Source organism: Callospermophilus lateralis, chromosome 3 (assembly GCF_048772815.1).
Source record: "Callospermophilus lateralis isolate mCalLat2 chromosome 3, mCalLat2.hap1, whole genome shotgun sequence".
Classification (NCBI taxonomy): Eukaryota; Metazoa; Chordata; class Mammalia; order Rodentia; family Sciuridae; genus Callospermophilus; species Callospermophilus lateralis.
The window spans coordinates 44275159-44301196 of record NC_135307.1 but is presented as its reverse complement, the minus strand read 5'-3'; the positions used below and the strand labels follow the sequence as shown (position 1 = coordinate 44301196).

Here is a 26038-nt window from a genome sequence, read left to right as displayed (position 1 = left end):
GATTTATTCACTACTGATAACTACTCCTCCTAACAAAATAGTGGTGAGACCACTCAGAGTCCTCATGAAAGTGAAAAGGGTGAGTGAGCATACAGATTCAAAAGTTTTCTTCATCATCAGATAAAGGTTTAGGTCTCTAATAGAGCTAAGCAGAGATGTACAGCATACTTTTCAGATGTATATTATGAGAAATCTGTCCTCACGAAAGTAAGAATGCTATGGTTTAGATATAAATTTTGTAAGCTGTATCTCAGTAAACGCATGTGATAGACAACGTAGGAATGTTCAGAAATAAAATGATTATATTAAGAGAGCTGTAATCTAATGGGTGGCCATTTTGTGGATTAATAATTTGAATGTTTACTTGGTGGTAACTCTAGGCAGATGGGGCAAGGCTGGAGGAAGTAGGTCACTGGGAGCATAGCTTGGGATTTAGATTTTGTCCTTTGCATTCATATTCATTCTCTACCTCCCACCCCCCACCTCAGCTTCCTAGGTGCCATGAACTAAGCAACTTTCCTCTACAAAGCCCTTCTGCCATGAGGTTCTGCCTCATCTCCAACAGAGTAATGGAGTCAGCTGACCATGGACTGAACCTCTGAAACTTTGAGCCTCGAATAAACTCTTCCTGCTCTAAGTTGTTCCTGTCAGGTATTTGATCACAGCAATGGAAAGCTAGCTAACACATAAAAGTACTGTGAAATGATTATTCAGTATTCTGAATAAATTGTTTTCTACTGGGGACACTAATGGAATTTGTGGGAAAATTTGTCTGTTTATAGGCTTGTTCCACTCATTTTTGTTATCTCCTCAGACCTACCCATTCAATGTCAGTGATATATATCCTCAGTGGTTATGAATACCCTTTGTACATTCTCCTCAAATATCTAGGAAAAAATTAGGGCATTATCTGGGAACACCACCAATAAATATAATGTGATAATTTCTCAAACCAGTTTAATTTTATGAGAATAATCCTTGTGCCTTCACCAGCTTTTTTTTTTTTTTTTTTTTTTTAATTTTCAGATTTCTGAAAACTAAAAGAAAATTTGTCATTTGCCTATCTCCAAGTAGGTAGGGCACTGAATTGGGAAAATTGTGAAAGAAAGAAGGTATACTTACAAAGAACTTCTAAACCTGGAAGAACTGGAATTATTTATGGCAGAAACCCAGGCTATTCCGAGTCAATAACCAAAGAGCCTTATGTTCGCAACACTTTGAATGTACTTTTTCAACTGAGCCTCATCCATATTTTAACTGATAGATAATTTTTTCCTTCATTTTTGTCTTTGTATTCAAGATAGTTCTAAAAGCAAATTCAAGAGAGTTTTACCTAGAATTCATTCCATTATTTTAAAAATACTTTTGAAATAAAAAACTATTGAATGATTATATATAGAGACCTTATTTAAAGCATTTAATCCATAAAAAAACATTTTAAAATCTAAACTTTACTAATAACTTATTCAAACTTTTTATTTGAAGTTTAAGTTTTAATTTCACTTCTTTAAAAACAAAAACAAAAAACCAACACTTTCCTTCTAGCTTTACTTTTAACTCAATGATTTCTCTTTGTTTGGTTTGAAACTTTTCCAAACAATATCCAAACTGAATTCCATCCATGAATGTCTTCTGATGAATCCAACCATTTATATAAGAACTGATGGATGAATATGGAGGGGAGTAGTGGCTTTATTTTCAAATGATGTTCCCTGAGTACTATCTAGCCCTAGTCTTCAGACAACAGGCATGAATTCTTAGAACTGATCAACTAATAGAAAATAACCTATTAACAGAAATTACTGTGCTGTCATTTCATTACATAATTCTTCTTGAGTTCAATTAAAAAAGAAAACTCAGGTAGTTTCTAATAAAAAGGAAAAATAATAGTAGAAGTCAGTATCACAGAATATAATAACCAACCAAGAAGTCTTGGGTAGAAGAAGGTCAAGGAATGTTATCAATAAATCTTTAAGAGAAAAAAGGGCTTAAAGTTCTAGAATAGATATACCTGGATCCAGGTCTTTGGTACTAGCAGTATGACCAGGGTAATTTATTTAATCTTTCATCAGCAGTTGTAAAGAAAATTAAGTAAGAAAAGTGGTCATAGTGACTAGGATATGTTATATGCCTAATAATATTTACAACACAACAGCCCTATTCCCTTAGTGATGACACTTGCAATATACTACCTGGCTTTTTACGGGGATCCTTCCTAAAATATTTTAAAAAAACCCAAATTAGTATAAAAATAGAAAAATACTGAGAAACATATTTTCTCACACTGTATGACACCCTCCTGTGTTAGCAATTTTGTGGGTTTCCCTGAGGGAATTAGTCTATACTAGACTGAACCTGTCCAGAGAGAGAAAGTTTTATTGAGATGACATTTGAAATAATAAATTTGATTGGTGGTATATACAAATCACTGCTGGAAAACTGGTCTTACTACAAATCCCACGAATGTCAGGAGTTTCTGTGAAGCATGTGTGAACTTAATAACTAAGAAGCCCCATGTAGTTAGAGGAAATGCTTAAATAAATGTTAGTGAGTTATCAGTGATCATCCAGCACACATAACAGACCAAATCCTCTCTTATTTTCTCTAGCATTTTGAAAGAGAAAATGTAGTTCTCTTTCTTGAACTTACTGATTTTCCTTGAACATTTAGATATGGGTTAATTTTTGGTAGCTAAAAATTCTTTATATATCAAATGGCAATAAAGGAATTTAATCCATAATTTCCTAAACTACATGGAAAAGTGGAATCATCTAATTTCCAAATCCAGTTGGCTTAATTTGTATTTATAAAAAGTTTTGTTCATTTATTTAGTTTAAAGGTAGTTGCTGTGTATCTTAATGGCAAAACACTTGCCTAGCATGTGAAAACCCTGGGTTCTGTCCCTAGAAAGGCAAAACAAAACAAAATCAAACCTGAAGACTTCATCTTAGAGAGGGAGTTTAGTATATTCATTTAAAACTGGAATTCCCAGGTTCAAATCCCAAATCAATTACAAACTGACAGATAACTTTGGACAAGTTACTGACCTTTTTTTTTGCCTCAATTTTTTCTTGTGCAAAATTGAAAGGATAAAAATAGTATACATATTATATGGTTTTTAAGAATGTTAAGTGACTCAGCGTATCAGTTACTTAAAACAGTGCCTGATACACATCAAGTGCTATGTGAGAGCTATAGTTACTGTGTTTGGCTTTTCAGGAAAAGAATTCCCATTTTCATTTACTTCCTCTAAGGCAAGGATACCCACTGCCAGGTTTCAAGGTAGTCAATCAATCCCTTTGTAATTGATATTCTGAATATGCTCATGTAAAATTCTGAATGTGTTCATGTGTTTTTAAAACAGCTTTTTTTAGGGTATAATATGTATAAAATAAACTACATATATAAGATATACAATTTTGTTTTGATAATATGAACACAGTCATGAAAATTGTACCCTATGATTCATTTCTAATTTTTTTAAACATTTTACATGAAGGTCAAAACTCACAACCTGAGAATATAGATACTCAGTTGTTCCAGGATCATTTATCATTTTCTCCATGAATTGCCTTTGTACCTTTGTAAAAAACCAATTGATCACTTGTGCTTATTTTCTGGAATATCCGTTCTGTTCCATTGATTTATTTGTTGACTTTGGCATAAAGGCCACACTCTTGAATATTGTAGTTAATTGTAAGTCTTGATATTAGGAGGTGTAAGTCCTCTAACTTTACTGATCTGTATCAAAAGTGTTTTGGCTATTCTAGGTTCACTGCATTTCCAGATGAATTTTATATTCAGCTTACAAATTTCTGCCCCCCAAAATCGTCAGAATTTCCATTGGGATTTCATTGACTATATAGATAAATTTGGTGAGAAGTGATATCTTATTGAAGTCTTCTGATTCATAAATACTTTTAGATTATCATTAATTGAATTATCATTTAATTTCTTCCAACATATTTTGTTGCATTTTTGCACACATTTCTTTAGTTAGATGTATCTCTAAGCATTTCATAGTTTTGCTGCTATTGTAAATAGTACTGTTTTCAATTTCAGCTTCTGAAATTTCAATTTCATCAAGTAGTACATAGAATAAAACTAATATTCATATATCAGTGTAAAGTTGATGGAGATGATAAAAATATATGTCCTTGTTTTGTTCCTGAAAATACTCAGTCTTTTAATTCTTAGGTTTCTGAGGACTATATGAGGAAGGATATAGATTTTGTCAAGTGCTTTTGCAGCTCACATTAGGATAATCATTTCTAAGTCTCTAAATACAGCAAGTTACATTTTTTTCACACTTATATATTGTTAATAAAAAACTTTAAGAATCTTTTTATTTATATTAATTAGGAATTTCAGTCAGTCTTTAGTAGTCTTATATTGTCTTTGTCTGATTTATGGTATGTAGGTAATATTTGCCCAAAGAATGAGAAAGGAAAATATTCCTTCTTTCCAGTTTTCTGGAAGACTTTGCATAACATTAGTATTTCTTCCCTCAAACATTTGGTATAATCCATCTAAAGGGCCATCTGTTCCTAGAGTTTTCTTTATGGAAGATTTTAAACTAATAGTTCAATTTATTTAGTAGTTACAAAGTTATTCATAATATTCCCTTTATATTCTTTAAATATTAGTAGAAACTGCAGTGATGCCTGTTTCTTATTCCCAATGTTGATAATTTGTTTCTTATCTCTTTTTTCCCTTAATCAGTCTGACTGGAGAATTATCAATTACATTAATCTTGTTTTTAAAATACAACTTTTCATTTTGATTTTTTCCTCTATTGATTTTCTATTTTATATTTCAGTGATTTCTGTTAAGATCTTTTTTATTTCCTTTCTTCTACTTTGAGTTAAATTTGTTTTTCCTTTTCTAGTTTTGAAAGATTAAAGCTAAGATCAATGTTTTGATGGCATTCCACATCAAAATGTATGTGCCTAGGGCTGGGGATGTGGCTTAAGCAGTAATGCGCTCGCCTGACCTGCATGGGGTGCTGGATTTGATCCCCAGCACCACATAAAAATAAAATAAAAGATGTGGTGTCCACTGAGAACTAAAAAATAAATATTAAAAAAATTATCTCTCTCTCTCTTTAAAAAAAAATGTATGCGCTTTTTCTATTTCTATTCAGTTAAAAATACAGTTGGTACACCATAGCCATGGGTTTGGAATCAACTGCATATCAAACATACTGAAAAAAACTGCAACTGCAGACTTTTTTTATTGTCATCATTCCCTAAATGATACAGAATAAGAATATTTATATACATTTGCATTGTGTTAATTATTACAATTAATCTAGAGATGGTTTAAAATATGTTCGGAGGATGTGCATGGGTTATATGCAAATACTATGCTATTTTAAATATTTTTAAATTTATTTTTAATTGACACATAATGAGGGTTTTGACCATCTTCAGAGTTATATGATTGGGGGTCCTGGAAACAACTCTCTACCCTACCAATGAAGGTGACTTCATAATTTACCTTTCAAAATTTTGACCTCTGTACTATATATATGTGTTATTTATTTTCCATATATTTGAGAACTTTTCATACATATTTTATTATTTATTTCTAAACTAATTCTATTATGGTTAAAGAACATACTTTAAGGTTATAAGTTCTTTTAAATTTAAGACTTGTTCCTTGACGCAGAAGAGTCAGTTTTGGTACGTGTTCTGTGTGCACTTAAAAAGAACGTTTATTTTGCTGTTGTGGGATGACGTGTCTTATTAATTAACTTTTTAATTTTCATTTTACATATTTAAGATGTGCAAAATGATGTTTTGATATACATATACATAATGAAGTGATTACTACAATCAAGCAAATTTATATATTCATCATTTTATATAGTTACCTTTCTTTGTGCACATACGGAGGAGAGTACCTAAAATCTACCCTCTTAATAAACTTCTAGTATATAATAGAATATCATTAAGTACAGTCTTCATGTTATACACTGAATCTCTGGATTATTCATTCTACTATAACTCAAACTTGGTATTTGACCCACAACTTCCATTTCCCTTCTTCCCCCATCCCAACCCCTGATAACCAACTTTCTATTCTGTTTCTACATTTTGTTTTAAGATCCCATGTGTAAGTGCAATCATATAGTAATATTCTTTCCATGTCCTCTAGGATTCTCCATGGTATTGTAAATGGCAGAATCTCCTTTTCTAAATGTTGAATATTACACTCACAATTTCTTTTTCCATTCATCCATCAATGAATACTTTCACTTTTTTCACTATCTTGGCTATGGTAAACAATGATGCAATGGACAGGGGAATACAGATGTCTTAATGAGGTAGTGACTTAATTTCTTTTGTATATAAATCAGAAGAGGTATTGCTAGATCACATAGTAACTGTATTTTCTTAATAAACTTCTAGTATATAATACAATATCATTAAATACAGTCTTCATGTTATACACTAAATCTCTAGATTATTCATTCCAGCATAACTGAAACTTGGTATTTGACCCACAATTAGGAACTTCCCACAGTGGCTGCACCAATCTATTTTCCCACCAATGGTAAACAGGTTCCCTTTTTTCCATATCATCACCAACACTTGTTACCTGCCTTTTGGATAAAAAGACTTAATTGAAGTGTTTTAATTAGGTCAAGTTGGTTTATAACATTATCCAAATCTTTTATGTTTTTACTGATTTTCTGATCTATCAATTACTGGGAAATGGTATCTCTGCCCTAATTTGTCTCTTTTTCCTGTCTCTACTCAGGTGTATTAGCTTTTGCATGGTGCATTTGTAAGGTCTGTTTTAGATGTTTAATAATGTCATATTCTCTTGATTAACTGGAACTTTTCACATTAATAAATGTTATTTATACCTTATGATGTGCTTTGCTCTGAAATCTGTTTATTATTAATATAGCCACTCTGACTCTATTTCAATTAGTATAAACTTAGCATATTTTTTCATCCCTTTTTTAAAAATCTATTTTGTCTTTAATATGGGCAACATATAAATCTTAAATTTTTTTTTCTTGATCTAATAAATTACTTTCTTTGGCCTTTTAGTTCATTGTGCATTTCTGTTTAATAGGACTATTGCTATAGCATTTAAATCTTTCATCTTGTGCATATATACGTGTGTGTGTGTGTGTGTGTGTGTGTGTGTGTGTGTTGCTTGTTACGTCATCATTGTTTTTTCTTTAACTGGGGATTGAACCCAAGGGCACTTAACCACGGAGCCCGGCCCCAGCCCCCCTTTTAAAAAATATTTTATTTACTGACAAGGTCTCACTGAGTCGGTAAACCCTCACGAAGTTGCTGAGGCTGGCTTTGAATTTACAATCCTCCTGCCTCAGCCTCCCGAGCTGCTGGGATTACAGGCATGAGCTACAGCATCTGATATTATATCTGTTCTTTATTTTCTTTTTCCTCCTTTCCTGGATTGAGACTTTTTACAAAATGATTTACTTAATTTCCTTTTACTACTTGCTATAGTTTTTAATTGTAGTTTTAAAGGGTTATAGTATTCTTTTTATCTTATCACAGTCTACTTTTAAGGATATTATACCACCACACATAGAATAAAAGTCATACAAAGCTCAGTACCATTTTTTGCTTCCTGACCTTTGTGATATTGTAGTCATATATTTTACTCCTACATGCTATAAATCCTATAATTAACTGTTATTATCTTGATTTCAACAGCCTATTACTATTTAAAGAGATCTAAATAACATGAATTTTTTCTTACTAATCCACATGCTTACCATTTCCATTGTTCTTTATTCCTTTGTGCATATCCAGGTTTCCATCAGATATCATTTTTTATTTTTATTTTTTGTTTGCTTAAGGACTTCCCTTAAAAAGTCTCATAATATGGATTTAGTGTGATGAGTACTTTAAGCTTTTAATATTTAAATACTCTTTTTTCCCTTCTTTTTTGAATGATATTTTCTATGTGTGTTTAATCCTGGGTTAAGTTATTTCCTTCTAATATTTTAAAGATGTTGCTCCTGCACTTACATAATTTCTGATAAGAAGTCTGCTACTCTGCTTCTTCTTATTCTGTAAGTAATGCATATTTTTTTTTCTTCTGGATGCTTTTAAGATATTTTCTTATCTCTGGTTTTAATCAACTTGATTATAATGCCTTCTGATGTATTTTCTAAATATTTATTGTGCTTAAAGTTTGTTGAAGTTCTTGGATTTGTGAATTTATAGTTTTCATCAAATTTGGAAATTCTGGCCACTTTTTCTTCAAAAAAATACTTTTCCTCCTTTGTCTTAGAGATGCTAACTGTACACATATTTGACTAAAGTTTTCTCACAGTTCACTAATGCTGTTTTTTTGTTTCTTTTTGGATAGTTTCTATTGATATATTTTTAGGCTTATGAATTGTTTCTTCTGGAATCCTATCCTAGGTATTTTGTTTGTTTGTTTATTTTGTACTGGGAATTGAACTCAGGGGCCCTCTACCACTGAGCTACATCCCAAGCCTTTTTACTTTTTATTTTGAGACAGGGTCTCATTACGTTGCTGAGGCTAGACTCAAACTTGCAATTCTCCTGACCTAGCCTTTTAAAAAAAACTTTTTTGGTTGTAGATGAACAAAATACCTATATTTTATTTATTTATTTTTATGTGGTGATGAGGACCAAACCCAGTGCCTCACACGTGCTAGGCGAGTGTTCTACCACTGAGCCAAAAACCCAGCCCTTGCCTCAGTCTTTCAAGTAGATATTATAGGTGTGTACCCCTCCAAGGACTCCAGTGTATTTTTTAATTTAAGCAATTGTAGTTTTAATCCTTATTTTAGGTAGGTATCTTCAATGTTTTTAGTTATAATGCTCAATATTTTTCTAGCATCTTGAATACATGGAACCAAGTATAACTTTTAATGTTCTTATCTACTAGTTCTATCATTTCTGAATCCATTTATTTTGATGGATATTTTTCTCTTCATCAGCTGAATTTCCTATTTTTGTTTGCATGCCTGGTAGCATTTGATCAGATGCCAGATATTAAATTTTATGTTGTTGGATACTGAATATTTGTACTGCTATAAATATTCTTGAGCTTTGTCCTGGGATATGGTTAAGTTTGTTTTTTTTTAAAAAAGTTTTATCCTTTCTAGTCTTGCTTTTGGGAAAGACCACAGCAGTATTTAGACTAAATAAAATAAATTTTACTCAATTATTGAAGCAAAATCCTCCTTAATACTCTATCACATGCTCTGTGACTTTTTTTATGACTGAAAGGAAAGAGAAGTGTTCCTGGCTTTGTAGAAGCTTTGAAGAAAAATCCATAGATTGTTCTTTCTAATCCTTTCTGGTGGCTACTTCTGCTAAAGACTCAAGAGGATCCATTCTGTAAATATTTATCAAACACCTAGTATATGCCAGGAAATCATAGGCCCTGAATATAGGAAACAGAAGTTGGTATCAGTCCTCTCCATTCTTCTGTCCCTTTTTTTGAGTTACCTTCAACCACCATTTTTTTTTTAAGCACAGAAGAACTTATGTACTATCTTCACTAACCAAATAATATACATATTCAGCAAGGGTGAGTCTTTTTCTGCAACTTGTATCTACCTCTACATAGTAGCCTGAGCCTCTAAGAAGTAGCCCCCATTTCTCAAAGCTAAAATTTGCCTGTACTGTAGAAGTAGGATAAAAATACCTAAATTTGGTCTGGAGAAATCTAGCCTGGCATCCCTTATTATATGATTTCAAACCAGTGCTTAAAGGAAACCAGTTTGTGTCTTCTAAACCAGTTTGAATGCTTCCAAATGTTAGAACTTTCCCTGCTGCAGTTAGATTTTTGCCCAAACTTCTTTCACCTATATCAAACTTACAGGCTTCAAAGTTCAGAAAAAAAAAATGATAACCTCTTTCCCTTCCATTTACTCTCAAATATGAAAAAAAAATAATAATAATAAAGAAAAAGAAAAACATGCCAGTTAAATAGCTTCACAGCAAACAGGTCATTTCAAAAAAAGATATCCAATTATGTAGACTCTGATTACTGGTAATAATTTGGAAGTCTTAAGAAATTTAACAATTTCAGCTCAAAATAATTAAACAGAACTGTTGAAGAGAAAATCACCCTTAGACTCAACATGGCTTCAGATGCAAAAGATCAAGAAGGTTTACTGATTCTGTGTCCCTTCTGTTTAGAGTCCCTAATGCCAAACATCTGAAACTTAATATTAAAGCAAATACTGCTTTGTTAAAATTAGGATGCATAGGAAGAAGATATTTTTCAATGACAAGATTTTTATATTTAATTTTTCAGTTTCGAATCCTGAACTTTCCAAAGACATAGAACTGAAAATATAAACATATATGTATATATATGTATATATTTCTATATATATATGTATATATTTTTGTTTATATAAGTCAAATATGAGAGTTGGCCCTTCAACTAATAGCCATTGATTTTAAGGGCATTTGGGGAATACAATCTTTTTATCAATAAACTCTTTCTCATAAGAATAAGGCTTTCTGGACAATACATTTTGTATTACAATAAAGCAACTTCTAGTCTTCTCTATTTCCTTCATCTAGCAACAGCTTGAACCTGTACTCAATTTGGAAAATCCTTAAAAGGAATGACTATCCCCATTGTGATCATGACATTAAAACTCTAAGAAGAAACTTGTCAGTTCTCAGCAATTTAACTCTATCAGAACGAGCTCCAAGTAGAAACAATGGGGGAAATTCATGTACAAGTAGATGGTATTAACTCATATGATATAAGGGAAAGGTAAACAATATACATTATTTCACTGCATTATCTGCCACGCATACAGGTTGCTCCATAAACTGAGAATGTTAAGCAACCTTCTAGCAAAATACTCATGGGCGGTGCTGGAGTGGTGGCTCAGCAGTAGAGCATGTGCAAGGACCTGGGTTTGATCCTCAGCACCACATAAAAAAAAAATAAATAAATAAAGGTATTGTGTTCAGCTACCACTAAAAAATAAATGTACTCATGGGGCATTTTACAATTAATGAATATTTTTGGTGAAGGAATGATTGAAAGAATTAAAGGCTTAGGTGGTAAGGTAAAGTGAAATCTCCATTTGATTTTTTAAAAAGAAAAAGACAATGAGGTGAGCAGTTTGACCATTCGGAGTGCCTGCACTCTGTATCCTATTATAAACTAAAGTAAAGGGGGAAAAGGGCAATGAGATACCCTAAAAGGCATCTCAGTAAGACAAGTAACTCTTGTGTTATGACAAATGGAGTTTCACTAGTGGGTAGCGACACCTTTAGTTAGCAAAATCACTTGTAAGACAAATACATTTTCCAAGCTCTGGGAAAATTATTTTTTGTCTGAAACAAAAACAAAACAAGGGACAATTACACTAAAAAAAAAAAAAAAAAAAGAAAAATTCACTCACAGATTCCTTTCCCATCTTCTTTTGTAGTCGAGTTTGCCACTGGACGGCTTGCATGACAATGGCTTCCCATCTTCTTTCAAGATTTACAATGATCAGCTGCATGGGCTGGTGGTCTGCGTTCAGATTGCAGGTCTCACGGTCATCCAGTAGATGCTGGCATAATCGAAGAATTGAGGCCACTCCTCGACGTCGCTGCTTTATTTCACGACAGAGGGACTGCAACACAGAATTGTTACAATCTATGAACTGAACGTTTATAGGGCAGAGTTCCCTAAACATGAAACATTCCCTTCCACCATTATTTTGAATTGTAATTATATGCTAGTTACAAACAACAGGACAAGAAGAAGGGCCCTGAGGTCTCTATAGATAGCTAACTAATGCTAGATAAATTAGCTTCATTCCTTTTTCACTTATTTCTTCCCTTTTTCACTTATTTCTTCCTTTTAAATGTAGGTTCCCACCTTGAAACCTAGGTAGTTAACAATTTATAATCTAATGAAATAAATCATTTAGGGCATATGAACACTAAACAGATTGACATGCTTTTTCAAGGTCAAAGAAACACACAAAAAATTGAAATATACTCCAAAATAAAATGGAATTTTTCCAAATTTATTTCTAGATTCTTTGAAAAGAACAAGTTCAGTTTTTTACTGTCTGAGAATGAATTGAATAAGGTTGCAAAGAATTTTTATATATAAAAGCTATTATCTGAAAAAAAAAAGATAAGCAGTATTTCTCTTCCGAAGCTTGATTAACAAAGCAATAATGTTCTGAAAACAGAAATTAAGATACTGGATTATTACTGCACTATTTGTTGGTTGCTGTGTTTCTTTTAATAGATATCACACTATTTAAGAAGGATATGCATGCATCAAAATAGCATTTTGCCCCCAGAAGCATTTGTATTACTGCAGTGACCCTAAGCTGAACAATTCAAGGAAAATAGTGGGTACACATGTCTAAAAATATTATATCCTTTCTTTGCCTACGGATAGTGTGTAAGTGATATTCTAATTCAAAGCCTTCAGGAGAAATGATGATTATATCCACAAACATCACTGAATTACTAATCTCCCTCTACTGCCACAATTGGACTGTTCTAACAGTTAACAGATTGCTTATTAATCAACAAGGGTAAACAAGACAATGCAATTTCATTTAGTGTGAGAGTTTTAATGCCTGAAAGTATTTGTGCTTAAAATGTTAATCTAGATAAGGCTTCATTAGAAGAAGTCTTAAAATGATTAAGTGCAGTTCATTGAAATGTGCATGGAGTAGGGGTAGTAGATCAGCAGGTGGACATTTCATACAGATGTTCCACTTATTGATATAATGCATGCTATAGCTATTTAAATGACCGTAACTCAGTAATAGCTGGAATTCTATTATTTCTATAATGAGAGAACCCTGTACCTTTAATATTTCTGAATTTTAAATAAGGTGAATGACAAATTCCCAAACCTCTATTTATGGCAAAATATGACTAGGAATTTTATTATTCAATTTATATCATTGCAGCAGTTTCAGTTTTGTTTCCTGGGCTTACCCTTATTTATTTTCCTAGGGTTCATTACTATTTTCCTATATAGCTCCTGATACAACAACCAGGTCTGACAAATTTCTTTACTGATACTATTCATTAGTTCACTGCTGATTGAGGGGAAACTCCTAGACATTCAAGGATTAAACTTGAGAACCCATTAAAGCAACAAGCATTGTTTTCATCTCCTCCTCCAATTCTGCCAGCTGTCCTTTCTTGATCCACATGCATATTCTCTCTCTCTCTCTTTGACACACACACACACACACACACACACACACCTACACATCCTATACACGCTTACTCAACAACGACTGTTGAGCAGTCCAAACTACAAAGTCCACTGAATACTTGTCAATTTTTTTGGCCTAATACTGATTGTTCAAGATAATATCATCACCAATTGAAATTGGTTCAGATGCTTCCTAAGGAAATGCACACTAAGAATTCTGTTTTTTGGGGCTAGGATTGTGGCTCAGCGGTAGAGCGCTGGTCTAGCACGTGTGAGGCCCTGGGTTCGATCCTCAGCACCACATAAAATAAATAAATAAAACAAAGGTATTGTGTCAACTACTTCTAAAAAACAAATGTTTTTAAAAAAAGAAATTTTGTTTTTTGTTTTGTGGTTAATTTATTAAAAGAAAGGGCTATAAAAACCAAAAGATGATTTGTGTCATAGTCCTAGATTTTTAAAACCACTGTTTGAAGTTACACTAGAATAGTAATTATATTTCTCAAGTCAACAAAAAGTCTCCAAGTTCTTAGCCTAAGGAAAATTTGCAATTAATGGAACTAAAGGTATGTATGGATGACTCCATAATAAATGAGGCACAGGCCATACAAGATAGTATCTGCAAAATGCCCTTATGGGCTTCATTCACCCTCACAGGTATTTTCAAAGTTCTAAAACAGGACTCTTGAGGTTGGTATGGGAAATTTTTATAAATATCATAGGCCATATTTTTTGTAAGTATCTGTAATATATCTAATATCTAAATATCCAGAAAAGCTTCACCCCTTAATGCACATGAATTAAGATGAAATGGTGGTTTAAAAATGTAAAAGCAGTTACTATTGATATTCACTATCTGATTTTTCAACCTTCACAATTCTACATTTTTCTTACTTTAAATATCTAAAGGGCTTAGTCTACATTCTGGATTAATAATTTATTCTATATGTACACTCTTCAAAAGAGGAGGAAAATTGAGAATTTTACATGGCAGACATTTCAGTACTTTTTAAAATAGGAGATATAACTGGTAAAATAACATTCTTCTACATAAATGTGTTTCCATGACAACATTAAAATATACATATTTATTTATAATCACAAACACTTACTAAATAAAATCAGTGGATCTGATGGCAATATTTCTCAGAATCAGTAGTTTACATTATTTCCATGATAAACTATGCACAGAGAAATGATAAATATAACTACATAGGATAAATGATTATTATGACTATTTTTGTCTTACATTTCAGAGAACTGTACTTTTAAATAGAAACCCAAGCCAGGCAATCTAAGTAAGGCACAGAAATATGACAAACTTATCCTTACCTCTCTCTTCTCTGCTACACTGATCCCCTCAAATATGTACTGTACCTTCAATGCTAGGTACTCATTCAGGAATGAAGGTTTCAAAAATGAACAAGCTACTGCTCGTTTCCTCAAGGAGCTGAAAGTCTACTGGAGGTGAACTATACAAATAAGTATAACCATACAAATGAGTATAAAACAAAGAAGAAAGGAAGTCTGTGCAGGTTAATATTGGAGGAACTAATGAAATCTTCAAGGAAATGGTGGAAACCAGGAAATCCAAGATAAAAGATGGGTGATAGTAGTTACAGGGATAGAAGACCTAGAGACATATGAATGTGGCAAACAAGCCTGAACTAGTACCTTTGGGTGCTTAATAGTTGGGGAAAATGAGAACGAAATGGATGAAAATGGAGTTATAGCATAGAAAAGTTTGGAATGCCTCCCATTATTGCTAATTTTGAAGCATTTTCCTTAATATCTAATGAGGTCATGGCTGGTTCCTGTACATGGTCATATTGCCCTCCTGGAGAAGTATAAGACAAGAAGAGGTAAAGGAAATTCAAAAGAAAGAAAAGCATAACTAATATCAACATGTCAAAGAAAAGTATTCCAAATGCTTTAATATTTAGTTATCATTTGGTAATTTTTTGGCAATTTCTTCGTGCAAGGCTACCTTTGTTAGTATAGAGGATTGTCTCAGAAACCCAATTGTTAGAGTGCAGTTTGATGTGCCACTTTTAAATTTCTTTTCTTTTTTTAAATATTTTTTTTAGTTGTAGATGGACACAATACCTTTTATATATATAATTTTTTTTAAATGTAGTGCTGAGGATCAAACCCAGTGCCTATCACATGCCAGACCACTGCACCACCACTGAGCCACAACCCCAGCCCTCCCACACTTTTAAATTTCTAATGACCAATTATATTTACTTATGTTTCTACTCATTTTCATCATGTTTCCAAAAAGGCAGATTTGCTATAAAAAGGAGAAGCATTAAAAAAAAATTCTTATGTTTGTTTTTCCTTTACAAAGAACAGATTTAAACACTCTAAACATTTCCCCCCCTTGGGGAGGGATCATATTATAAAAGATTTGCTAAGAGGGAAAAGATTTTGTTTTACATCTATAGGCTGTCAATTTGGTTTCTAATTCACCAATGGCAATTTACAAGGGTTTTGTTTTGGTTTACCTCCTGACATCCCTGGTCAACTTTCCAAATGTTGAAATCATTCATATACTGAACCAAATAGACAAAATCATTCCTGGACTGGCTTCAGTATGATGTCATTGAAGGTAAGACTTTCAATGCTGCTACTTTATTCTTCACAATATCTCAAATGTATCGCAAATGCTAATGTTTTACATAGAAATATTACATTTACTTGTATGTACATGTACTTGATATTGAACAAATGCCATCTACTTCATATGATGATGTAAACAAACTTACAATAAAAATAATTACTATAAGTAGATCAAGAACTGTTAAAATATTATACATACATAAGTAAAATGTGAGAACCAAATAGAGGAAAGAGAGATTAAGAGAAAAACAATGTTTCAAAAACACCAAAACTTGGGCGGGGGTTGTGGTTCAGTGGTACAACAATTACCTTGCACATGTGAGGTACTAAGTACAATCCTCAGTACCTCAGTACTAAGTACAGTACCTCAGTACACACAAAAATAAATAAAAATACTGTGTCCATCTACAACTGAAAATATTTTTTTAAACACCAAAACTCAATATATGTTAAAAACATAAATTCTAAGAAATTTGTTTCCAATACCATAATTTTATTCAACATTAATTTAATATTATTAGGTAGGTCAATATAAACAAAGTAATAGAACTTCAGATAATCTGAAAACTGAAACAGAAACTATGAAGCAATTCCATTTATAAAGGCAAATAGTACTTCTAGATTGATCAGTATGATACCTATACCTATTTTTTAAATTCATTCTTTCTAGTTATACATGGCAATAGAGTGTGTTTTGACATATTACACATACATAGAATAAGTATGACTTGTTCCAGTTAGGATGATTTTGGTTGTCTATGATGTGGAATTACTTTGGTCATGTGTTAATATATAAGGATAGGAAAGATATGTCCAATTCATTCTACTGTATTTTCTATTCCCATCCTCCTTCCCTTCCCTTCATTCCCCTTTTTTATGATATGAGCAGTTGCTTTCTCTTTGTCTGCTACCTGTAGCCAGATTTTCTAGAGCAGAGGTCCTCAGAGTCTTATTCCCAGGTCCCAGGGGTATTAGCATCACCCAGGAATTGTTAGAACTGCAAATTCTCTGGGGCCATACCGTATCTTCTGAATCAGGAACTTTGGGATGAGGCCCAATGAGGTATAGTTTAACAAGTACTACATGTGATTTCACTGCATGCCAAAATTTGAGAAGACAAGTCTACAGGGAATAGAGAAATTAGTTTTCAGATAAAAGCATCTTGTCAAGTAGATTTCTTACAAGTATAAACAGAAGGTATAAATTCTGATTCTAAAATCAAACTGATAGCCAAGAGTTGAAGGACAATGATAATTAGTGATCACTCTTTTTCTTATTGTCATCAAATGACCAAAATATAAATAAATGAATGAATCAGTGCAATAGTTTGGATCTTGAATGTTCCCCCAGAGACCCATGCTTGGTTTTTTCCCAGGGTGATACTTCTGGGAGGTGGTGGGGCCTTTAGGAAGTGGGCCTAGTGGGAGGTCTTTAGGTCATTTGGGGAATGACCCTGAAGGAAATTGTGGGACTTTTCCTAGTTGTCTCTTTGCTTCCTGTCTAGAAGGTTTGTGGTTTCGCTCCACCACTCACTAGCACTCTGGTGTGCTGCCTCCTTACAGGTCCAAAACAATGGGCCAACCTGTCATGGACTAGATATTCCAAAACTGAGCCAAAACAAACCTTCTCTCTTAAGTTGGTTATCTCATGTATATAACTTGTTATGTCAAAAAGTTAACTAATATAATCAGTGAATAGATCTTTTCATCCAACCTTATCTTTATGTTATTAATATTTTCTTGATGATATCCAAAAATTTCAGTGAAATTATAATTGAGCCTGTGTTATATTGTTTGCATCCAATATTTGGAGCTTCTACTCCTATTTTTACCAAATGTCATTTACTAGTTAATGCCTCTAATAATACGACATTGTGCTAAATTAAATAGAAGCCCTGCTAACAGAACATTTACACAATAAAACAGAAAGATGAAGATTCCTAGGAAGGTAAAAGAGATCAGGTGCATATAATGTTGATACCTGCAGTCATGGTCCAATAAGAATATAGAACAAGTGGGGAAAATGAGAGGCTATACTGGTACCCTATGCAATTTCAGAAGATGCTTTTGACTGGTTGATTCCAGATCATTATTTGGGGGGCAAGGTTAGCAATAGTCATATGCATGATATTTCTTATAGCAATAAGCATTTTTTGAGTATCAATTATTTGCCATACACTGTACTTTTCATTACAGGATTAACATTAGTGGATGAGAGGCATATAATAAGAAGTGTTACCTGTTCTTAAGATCTTATAATATGATTGGAAATAGAAGATGCTGATTCCTCAGCGTGAGATAAATAGATGTAAAGCAAAGGTAATTGATAAAACAACTAATCAGGTTGAAATAGGTTTAAAATAATGTAAGGGAGGGGAAAATTATTTGTGAATAGTATGACCATGATCCAAGTTTAAGGTGCAATTGATATATATGCTATATTATGGCAATTTACTTAGAGAATAAGAAAGTCCATTACTAGCTGCAGTATATAGATTAGGATTCACAGAATTAAAACTAGGCTTGGAAGATGCTGAAGATTGGAAAGGAGGAGGGAAGCAAATATAGGCATTACAGATTAGAGTATGCACAGAAGAAAAGGTCAAGAAATCATAATTTTTGTAACATTTTAACATGGAAGTTCAAATGGATATGATGATTATCATTGTTAAATCATTCATTCATTCATCTAAATGTACTTATTGAGTGCCTCCTACATGCCAGGCACTGTTCTCAGTGATAGGAATATAGCAGTGTGCAAGGTACACAAGATTTCTTATTCATAGAACTTACATTTTCATGTATGCAGGTGAGAGAAGCTAGAAATAAAACATAAATAAATATTCTAAAATATCAGATAGTGTCAAGAGCTATAAAATAAATTGGGTGATACAATAGAACTAGATGGGAAGTTACTTTAGGTTAGGTCTTCAATAAAGCTTCTCTGCAGAGGTAACATACAATAACAAGTTCAGATGGAGAAACAAAATGTGACTTACTGTTCTGATGCTGTAATAGTTTAGATAAAATAATGTTTATAAAGTAAAAGCTAATATATTTCATTAAAGTCTTATTTTAAAATTAAATATAGAGTGCTATGATTAAAATTTAATGCTTATCAATAAAATAAATTAAGTTTAAAAATTATTAGTGCAATTAAGTCAAAAAACAATAGTCTTTATTAAAAAATGGTGCTGGGACAACTGGATATCCACATGTAAAGGAATGAATTGGACCCCGAATTTGTACCACATGTAAAACTAATTCAAGATGAATCATAGACCAAAATGTGAGAGCTAGAACTATAAAAATCTTAGAATAAAACAGAGGAGTAGGTGTTCATTACCTTGAGTTAGTCAATGTTTTCCGAGAATGACAGGAAAAGTAGAAATGACTTTTGACTTCTTAGATAAAATACCAAAGAATAAGCAATTTTTGGACTTCTTAAAACTTCTACATTTCAAGTGACTCCATTAGAAAGGGAAAGGACAACTCACAAAATGGAAAGAGATATTTCAACATTACATACCTGATTTAAGATTTATATCCAAAATATATTTAAAAATTCTTACAATAAAAGCAGTCTTTTAAATGGTCAAAGTATTTGAGTAGACATTTCTTTAAAGACATAAAATGGCCAATAAACACATGAAAAGATCCTCAACATCATTAGCCATCCATAAAATGCAAATATAAAACATAACTTGATAGCACTATGTTTCTATTAAGTTGTCTAAAATAAAAAAATACAAAAATAATAAGTGTTGATCATACTAGAGAATTTGGAACTCATATACATTGCAGATGGAATTGTAAAATGGTGCAGCTACTTTAGAAAACAGTATGACATTTTGTCCAAAATTTAAACATAGACTTACTCTATGATCCAGCAACTTTACTCCTAGGTAAGTATTCATGAGAACTGAAAACACTTGATCACATAAAAGTCTGTACAAAAATATTTATAATAGCATTATTCATAATAGCTCAAAAGTATAAACAATCCAAACATCCATCAATCAATGGGTGAATAAACAAAACATAGCATACTCATATAACAAAATATTATTTGACAATAAAAAGGAATGAAATATCAATACATACTACAACATGGATAGACCTTGCGAACATTATGCTAAGTGAAAAAAGCTGTACACCAAAGGTCATATATTACCTGTCTCTATTTATATGAAATGTCCAAAACAGGATAATGGATAGAAACAAAGTAGAACAGTGGTTACCAAGGGCTTCAGTAAGGGTAAAATAGGGAGTAACTGTTAATGGGTAAAGAGTTTCTTGTAGAGGTGGTGAAAATGTTTTGAAATCAGATTCTGTAGTATGTGAATCATACTTCAACAAAATTGTTAATTTGAAAAAAGTTCTATTTCTTCATCAATCATGTAACTGATTTTATAATCAGAAAACTTATTATTCTCCTAGGGTATTATATATGCTTGTGTTACTAGTGATACCAGTCATCATGGTTCTGATACCATGGGTTAGTGCAAGGATGAATAGACTTACAAATATAAACTTAGTGCTTTTCTCCCCCTTTTTCAACTTCTCTTCCAGACCCAGTCTTCTTTGTGAACTTTTGTATTTGTTTTGTTATTTGTAGAAGTAGAACAGCTATATTAAAAATTGCACTTCATTATTATATAGTAGAATATCTACTTTTCATGTTATTCTAGGAAAATGCTGTCTAACTCAAAGTAATGAACACTTCTCTGTTTTCTTCTAAGATTTTTATAGTTCAAGCTCTCACATTTTGGTCTATGATTCATCTTGAGTTAGTTTTACAGGTGGCACAAAGGGTCCAATTCATTCCTTTATATCTGGATATCCAGTTGTCCCAGCATCATTTCTTGTAAAGACTATTCTTTCCTGACTTGATTATACCAAGTAATGATTATAAAATCCATTGGGATTGAATCATTAATACAAACCTACATATCTTAGTCAAATGGTCAGACATTCTCCTATATTACAATAATGTATTGCAATTTTTAATATAGCTGTCCTACTTCTAGAAATATCATGAAACATACACAGAAAAATACACAAAGAAGACTGGGTCTGGAAGAGTAGTTGAAATAAATGTGGAAAATGAAGAATGTTAATTAAATCAAATTATTTCAGTAAAGAATTTCATACATAATCATTTACATCTTATAAAACTGTACTCTATTGCATTATTGGTGTCAGTACAAAAATGGGAGACCTGACATATTGGATGTACTACATGTACTTTACCAAAGATCATTCCAAATTGATTACATCTATCTGAACCAATAGAAGATAAAAACAATGCTATCTTCAACTATTTCATCAAGGCTTGCTTGAAAGCAAAAGCCAACAACCATTGAAATTTATCAATTTCTATAGTACTATTCTTAATAGAATTTTCCTAGTTATTTTCACTAAGCCCCAATATTAATGATTAACATTTTTTGTATATGTGTGCCATGAATTTTTAGGTACTTGTATGTATTTACTCATTTAATCTCCACAACAATACATGCACACACGTATGCTCATGTGCTCACACACATACAAACACACATGCACATATATAGAAAGGGGAACAAAGGGATTATGATTTAGTTTATAAATGAGGAAATGACAATGAGGGGAAGTTAAATAACTGATATGAAGTAATGCAACTAATAAACAGCAAGGCAGGATTTTAACACAGGAAGCCCAAATTCAAAGCTGATTCATAAAAACTATGTTACACAGTTTTCTTTTCATAAGAAATATGAAGAACTTGTAAAATGTCTACATTTTCAGACTAACTGGATCTTGACTTCAACTATATGTGGATACAGTTCTAAAGTTATTGTTCCTAAGAAAGCCAACAACCTCTTCTTGTAAACCTTTCAGAAATCCAATCTTCTAAAGGGCACTCTAGGTCTTTAAATATACAAGAATTAGTCATACACACAATACTTAAATTCAGGGTGGCTACGAAAGCATGGATGGAAAAAATGTAAATCATTAATTAAATAAGCATGTATGGAATACCTATTATAATGGGTACTAATCAAAGTGCTTGAGATATATCAGTGTACAAAACAGGCAAAAATCTTCTTTCAAGAACCTAATATTCTAATAGATAGAGGAAGTATTATCTCTTGAGAAGGGTATAAATTATAGGAATAATAAAGGAGAGATTGAACAAAGGTAGAAAATGTTCATTAGACAAATGATTAACATTTCTAGCAATGGGTCAGCAGCTCTTTTGGTCCTGAGAACACCATTCTCAAGTAAATTATGTGCTTAACTATATGTAGTGTATAAAGTGTTGAAATAAGAATTTTCACCCTAGAATTGTGAAGAAGTAATTATTCAAAACAGACAAAAAACTCATATTTCAAATTAAGTATGAATTATGACTTGTATATATTTTTTTAAAATACGGCAAATGACATCTGGCTATTTTAACTGATTCCAACCTTGAAAAACAACGTCAGCCAATATAGAGATACAGTTCAGTTGCAAACTCTGGGACTTAATCTATATTGAAGCTAAATATTCTATAAGCATGCAGTGAAGTGCAAAATAATAGCAATTGAAAAATGACATGATTAAATGGCAAGACATGCAATCATTTGCTCTCAATTATATCAATGTATCTTCTTCATTTCTAGGAGTCAGGCAGAAATATTGTTTTTTAAATGCCTCTATTAAATTGGTCACCAATAATAAAATAGATGAGAGTCCTAATAAGCTCATTTACATAACATATATCATACAGTACAAAACTATTCTCTCTAAACAGTTTTGCTCATAGATTTGTCTCCAGGTTGTCATGAGTCTTTGCTACATTAGCAGATTTTAAAAGCATAATATTGCCTTCAGGACCATTTGTAGAAAAATGTTTATGAAAGTTTTCTAGTTAACCCTTGGCAGGATCCTTATTGCTAATTATGGAAAAGTATTGATATAATATCTTGGCTGTCACATTCTATTATGGTGATGGTAGAAGCAGAATCTAGGTCTGACATTTTGGAAATATCATCTAATTGCAAGTCAGAAACAGAGAATGACAGTTTTAAGTAGATTATAACTTCTTTCAAAATAGCAAACTGGTTTGCTTAATATAAAATCTAGATTTTAAAAATAGTATTAAAGCCTCCTGAATTGGTTCACCAAGCACATCTCTATCAGCTCATTGGAAAAGAGCTGGGTTGTGTGTCAAAACAGTTTGAAACTGTACATGACAGTATAAGTGCAGATTCAAACACTGAATTATTTCTTATAACCATTTAGAATCAAAATATTTCCAGTGAATATTTTTATTTTTAAGAAAAATCACTTACCCTCTGTTAATTCACCTTGTCAGCAGAAAAGAAAAGGTCAAATACAGTGCATCACCTTCCAGGACTCTGAAAAACCAGCCTTTTGACCTAGAAAAATATTCTACTTCTTCTTGCAATCTAGAATACTCACCAATCAATCTGAATCACTAAAGGTCACCAGGAATATTAATTAATACTGTAAATTCTTGGAGACCCTTTAATAAGTGATGTCATCTAGGGAAAGATAATTATTATTTTATAAATATTCATGTTTATGTTTAATAGCATGTATTTTCATCTGATACAAAAATATGTAGTAAATTTTTATATGGTGTGACACTACATCATGTATAACCGTAGAAATGTAAAGTTGTGTACAATGAATCAAAATGCATTCTGCTGTTATATATGCTTAATTAAAACTATATATATAGGGGCTGGGTATGTGGCTCAAGTGGTAGCGCACTCGCCTGGCATGCGTGTGGCCCGGGTTCAATCCTCAGCACCACATACAAACAAAGATGTTGTGTCCGCCGAAAACTAAAAAAATAAATATTAATTCTCTCTCTCTCTCTCTCTTTTAAAAAACTATATATATATATATATATATATATATATATATATACATACATACATATAGTAAAATTTACTATATATATAGTAAATTTTACTTATAAGGGGGCATTTCTACAACTTTTAGCTTTTTTTAAGCTGTAGGATAATATAAATATACAAGGAGCATTCTAAAAATGCAGATACAGTGTTATTTCTTGAAAACTGTTGTTTTATCCCTATGTGGCACTCTTTAATTTCTTTGTTATTTTCTCTATACTAGGTTAAGTACTTTTAAATATGTTTGTTTTTAAGAATCAAACTCAGTGGTTGTGTGCTTAGTTCATATTCACATGTAATTAGTAATATATTATATACTTCCTTTTCTAAATTAAAAACACTATTAAAATTCCAGACATAGAAAACAATATGAAGATTAAGTTACTCTAAAGAAAACTGTAATAGCTTACAGATTGCTTGTATCATTACTAAAATGCTGGTACCTATTATGGAGTCTCCCTGGAATAAAGAATGTACTTTTGGCAATAATCTTTTAAAAACACGTCCATTATGTTAAGATGCTAAACTAGTCTGCAATTTCAAAAAGGTAACTTTTAGCAACAAGGGGAAAAGGGTGCTGGATTTAAATGCAACTTAGCCATTATACTACAAAATACTTTTTTTAAAACTCCACAATCACTCTTTTCATAAGCAAATAAGATATTAATTGTAATTTATTTTCATCTATTATATTTATAATACCCACTGAGGTTTTCTCTCATTGATTCCATGGGAATCATTTCAAAGTAATTCTTGGGAATGGATAAAGATGATTTCTTTCCTCTAGATTATCTGTTGGTCCCAGCTACCTGAAATCACCTTTGTTTTTTACTGGATCTTTAGTATTCACTGGCCAGATCAAAGGATATTCAGGACAGACTGGAGGAAAGGAAGAAAAGAATTCTGTATGAAAACATACAGTGCACTACAATACCCATTTTATAAAATCTATAAGAAAGGGCTTATCCTAATGACCATACCTGGAGAATGAAATAGCATAAGAAGGAAAACTAGAGAATATAGGAGCCAGGGTGAACCAAGAGGAATTTCCAAGGATAAGGTGAAACACACAGTCAACCTGACTCATGACGAAAAATAGACTATTCAACTAATTAATTTCATGAGTTGCTCGATCATACTGCATGGCGTTTTTTTTTTCACTCTCATCTGTCTATAGTTGGCTATACTTCACCACACTCCTCTTATCAAGTCCTGTTTTTCTAGACTGTCTCTGGCTTCTTTTTATTTCCTACGAATACACTCCTGGACTCATCACAAATCTCAGTCTTACTTGAAGTACAAGAGTTAAGAACTAATATTTTAGAAAAGTATTCCTATGATTCTAGAATCATATAGATGGAAAAAATGGGATTCAGGAACTCTAGGAATATATAAAGAATATTGGAAAGAGAGTCAGACTTTGGGAATAAAATTTCTAAAGAGGAGGAAAATGATGCCAGGGAGAAAAAGTCAACATTCGAAAAAAAAAAATCCTTTATTTAGTAGTCATTTAATACTCCTGATCTAGAAGGGGCAGAGGCATAGACAGCTTTATACATTTTATACTCTTCATTTTATTTTCATAGCATGTAAAATAAATAGGATGACTTTTTGTATAGAGTTTGGACCACTGGGAATTTGTTTCTTAGCCCTTTCCTTTGCATTTGCCGTGGAAGCCAGAGAATCTTGCCTTCTTTTCACAGGCTTTCAGTATTCCCAGGGATGTAGTAATACTAACCAGACTCTCAAGGTCATTTTGAAATTCAACTAATATGAAATAGAAAGTCACTCTTCAACTACTATGTTAGGTAGAAAAGAGATGGTGACTAAATATTAGCCAACTGGTAAATTGCTAAGATGATTATTTAGCTTAAAGCAACATTCGAGAAGTTTGTGAAAAAGAAATGTAAGAACTTCATTCTTCATCTCATAGCTAAAAATCAAGCGGAGGTCCAGGAACATTTTCTTAAATAAAACCAATTCTCTTCTTCTGGGAAGAGATACCACATCTCCTGCCTGTTGTTTTCCCATCCCCTCAAAAAAATTGAATACATGGGGGATTAGTTCTTTTGTTCACTCTATGTAACATTTTGTCAGCAAGACAGACTATTTAAGCTAATCACACAGGTGTTTTAGTTTATATTTGAGAAGCAACTTGGAATAAGAAACTACAATTTAGGATATTCTCTTAGTTTGGCAATAACTAGTTGTATGATAGCAAGTAAATGATATAACTTCTTTGTTTCCTTAGAATCCTCTTTTTAAAATTCAATGATCCTTTGTCCTCTAACATCTTCTGGCATCAAATACTGCATAACC

The 26038-nt window shown here is 32.2% G+C and overlaps 1 protein-coding gene across 3 annotated transcripts in view; it reads right to left on the bottom strand.

Annotated features, from left to right (window-relative positions):
* The window catches only part of Akap6 (A-kinase anchoring protein 6), a 500764-nt gene that overhangs the window by 45815 nt on the left and 428911 nt on the right, over window positions 1–26038 (bottom strand). For all 3 annotated transcript variants that reach the window (XM_076850183.2, XM_076850180.2, XM_076850182.2), the window contains exon 12: window positions 11408–11623. In XM_076850183.2, coding sequence (XP_076706298.2) covers window positions 11408–11623 — 216 coding nt within the window. The remainder of the gene's footprint in view (window positions 1–11407; window positions 11624–26038) is intronic.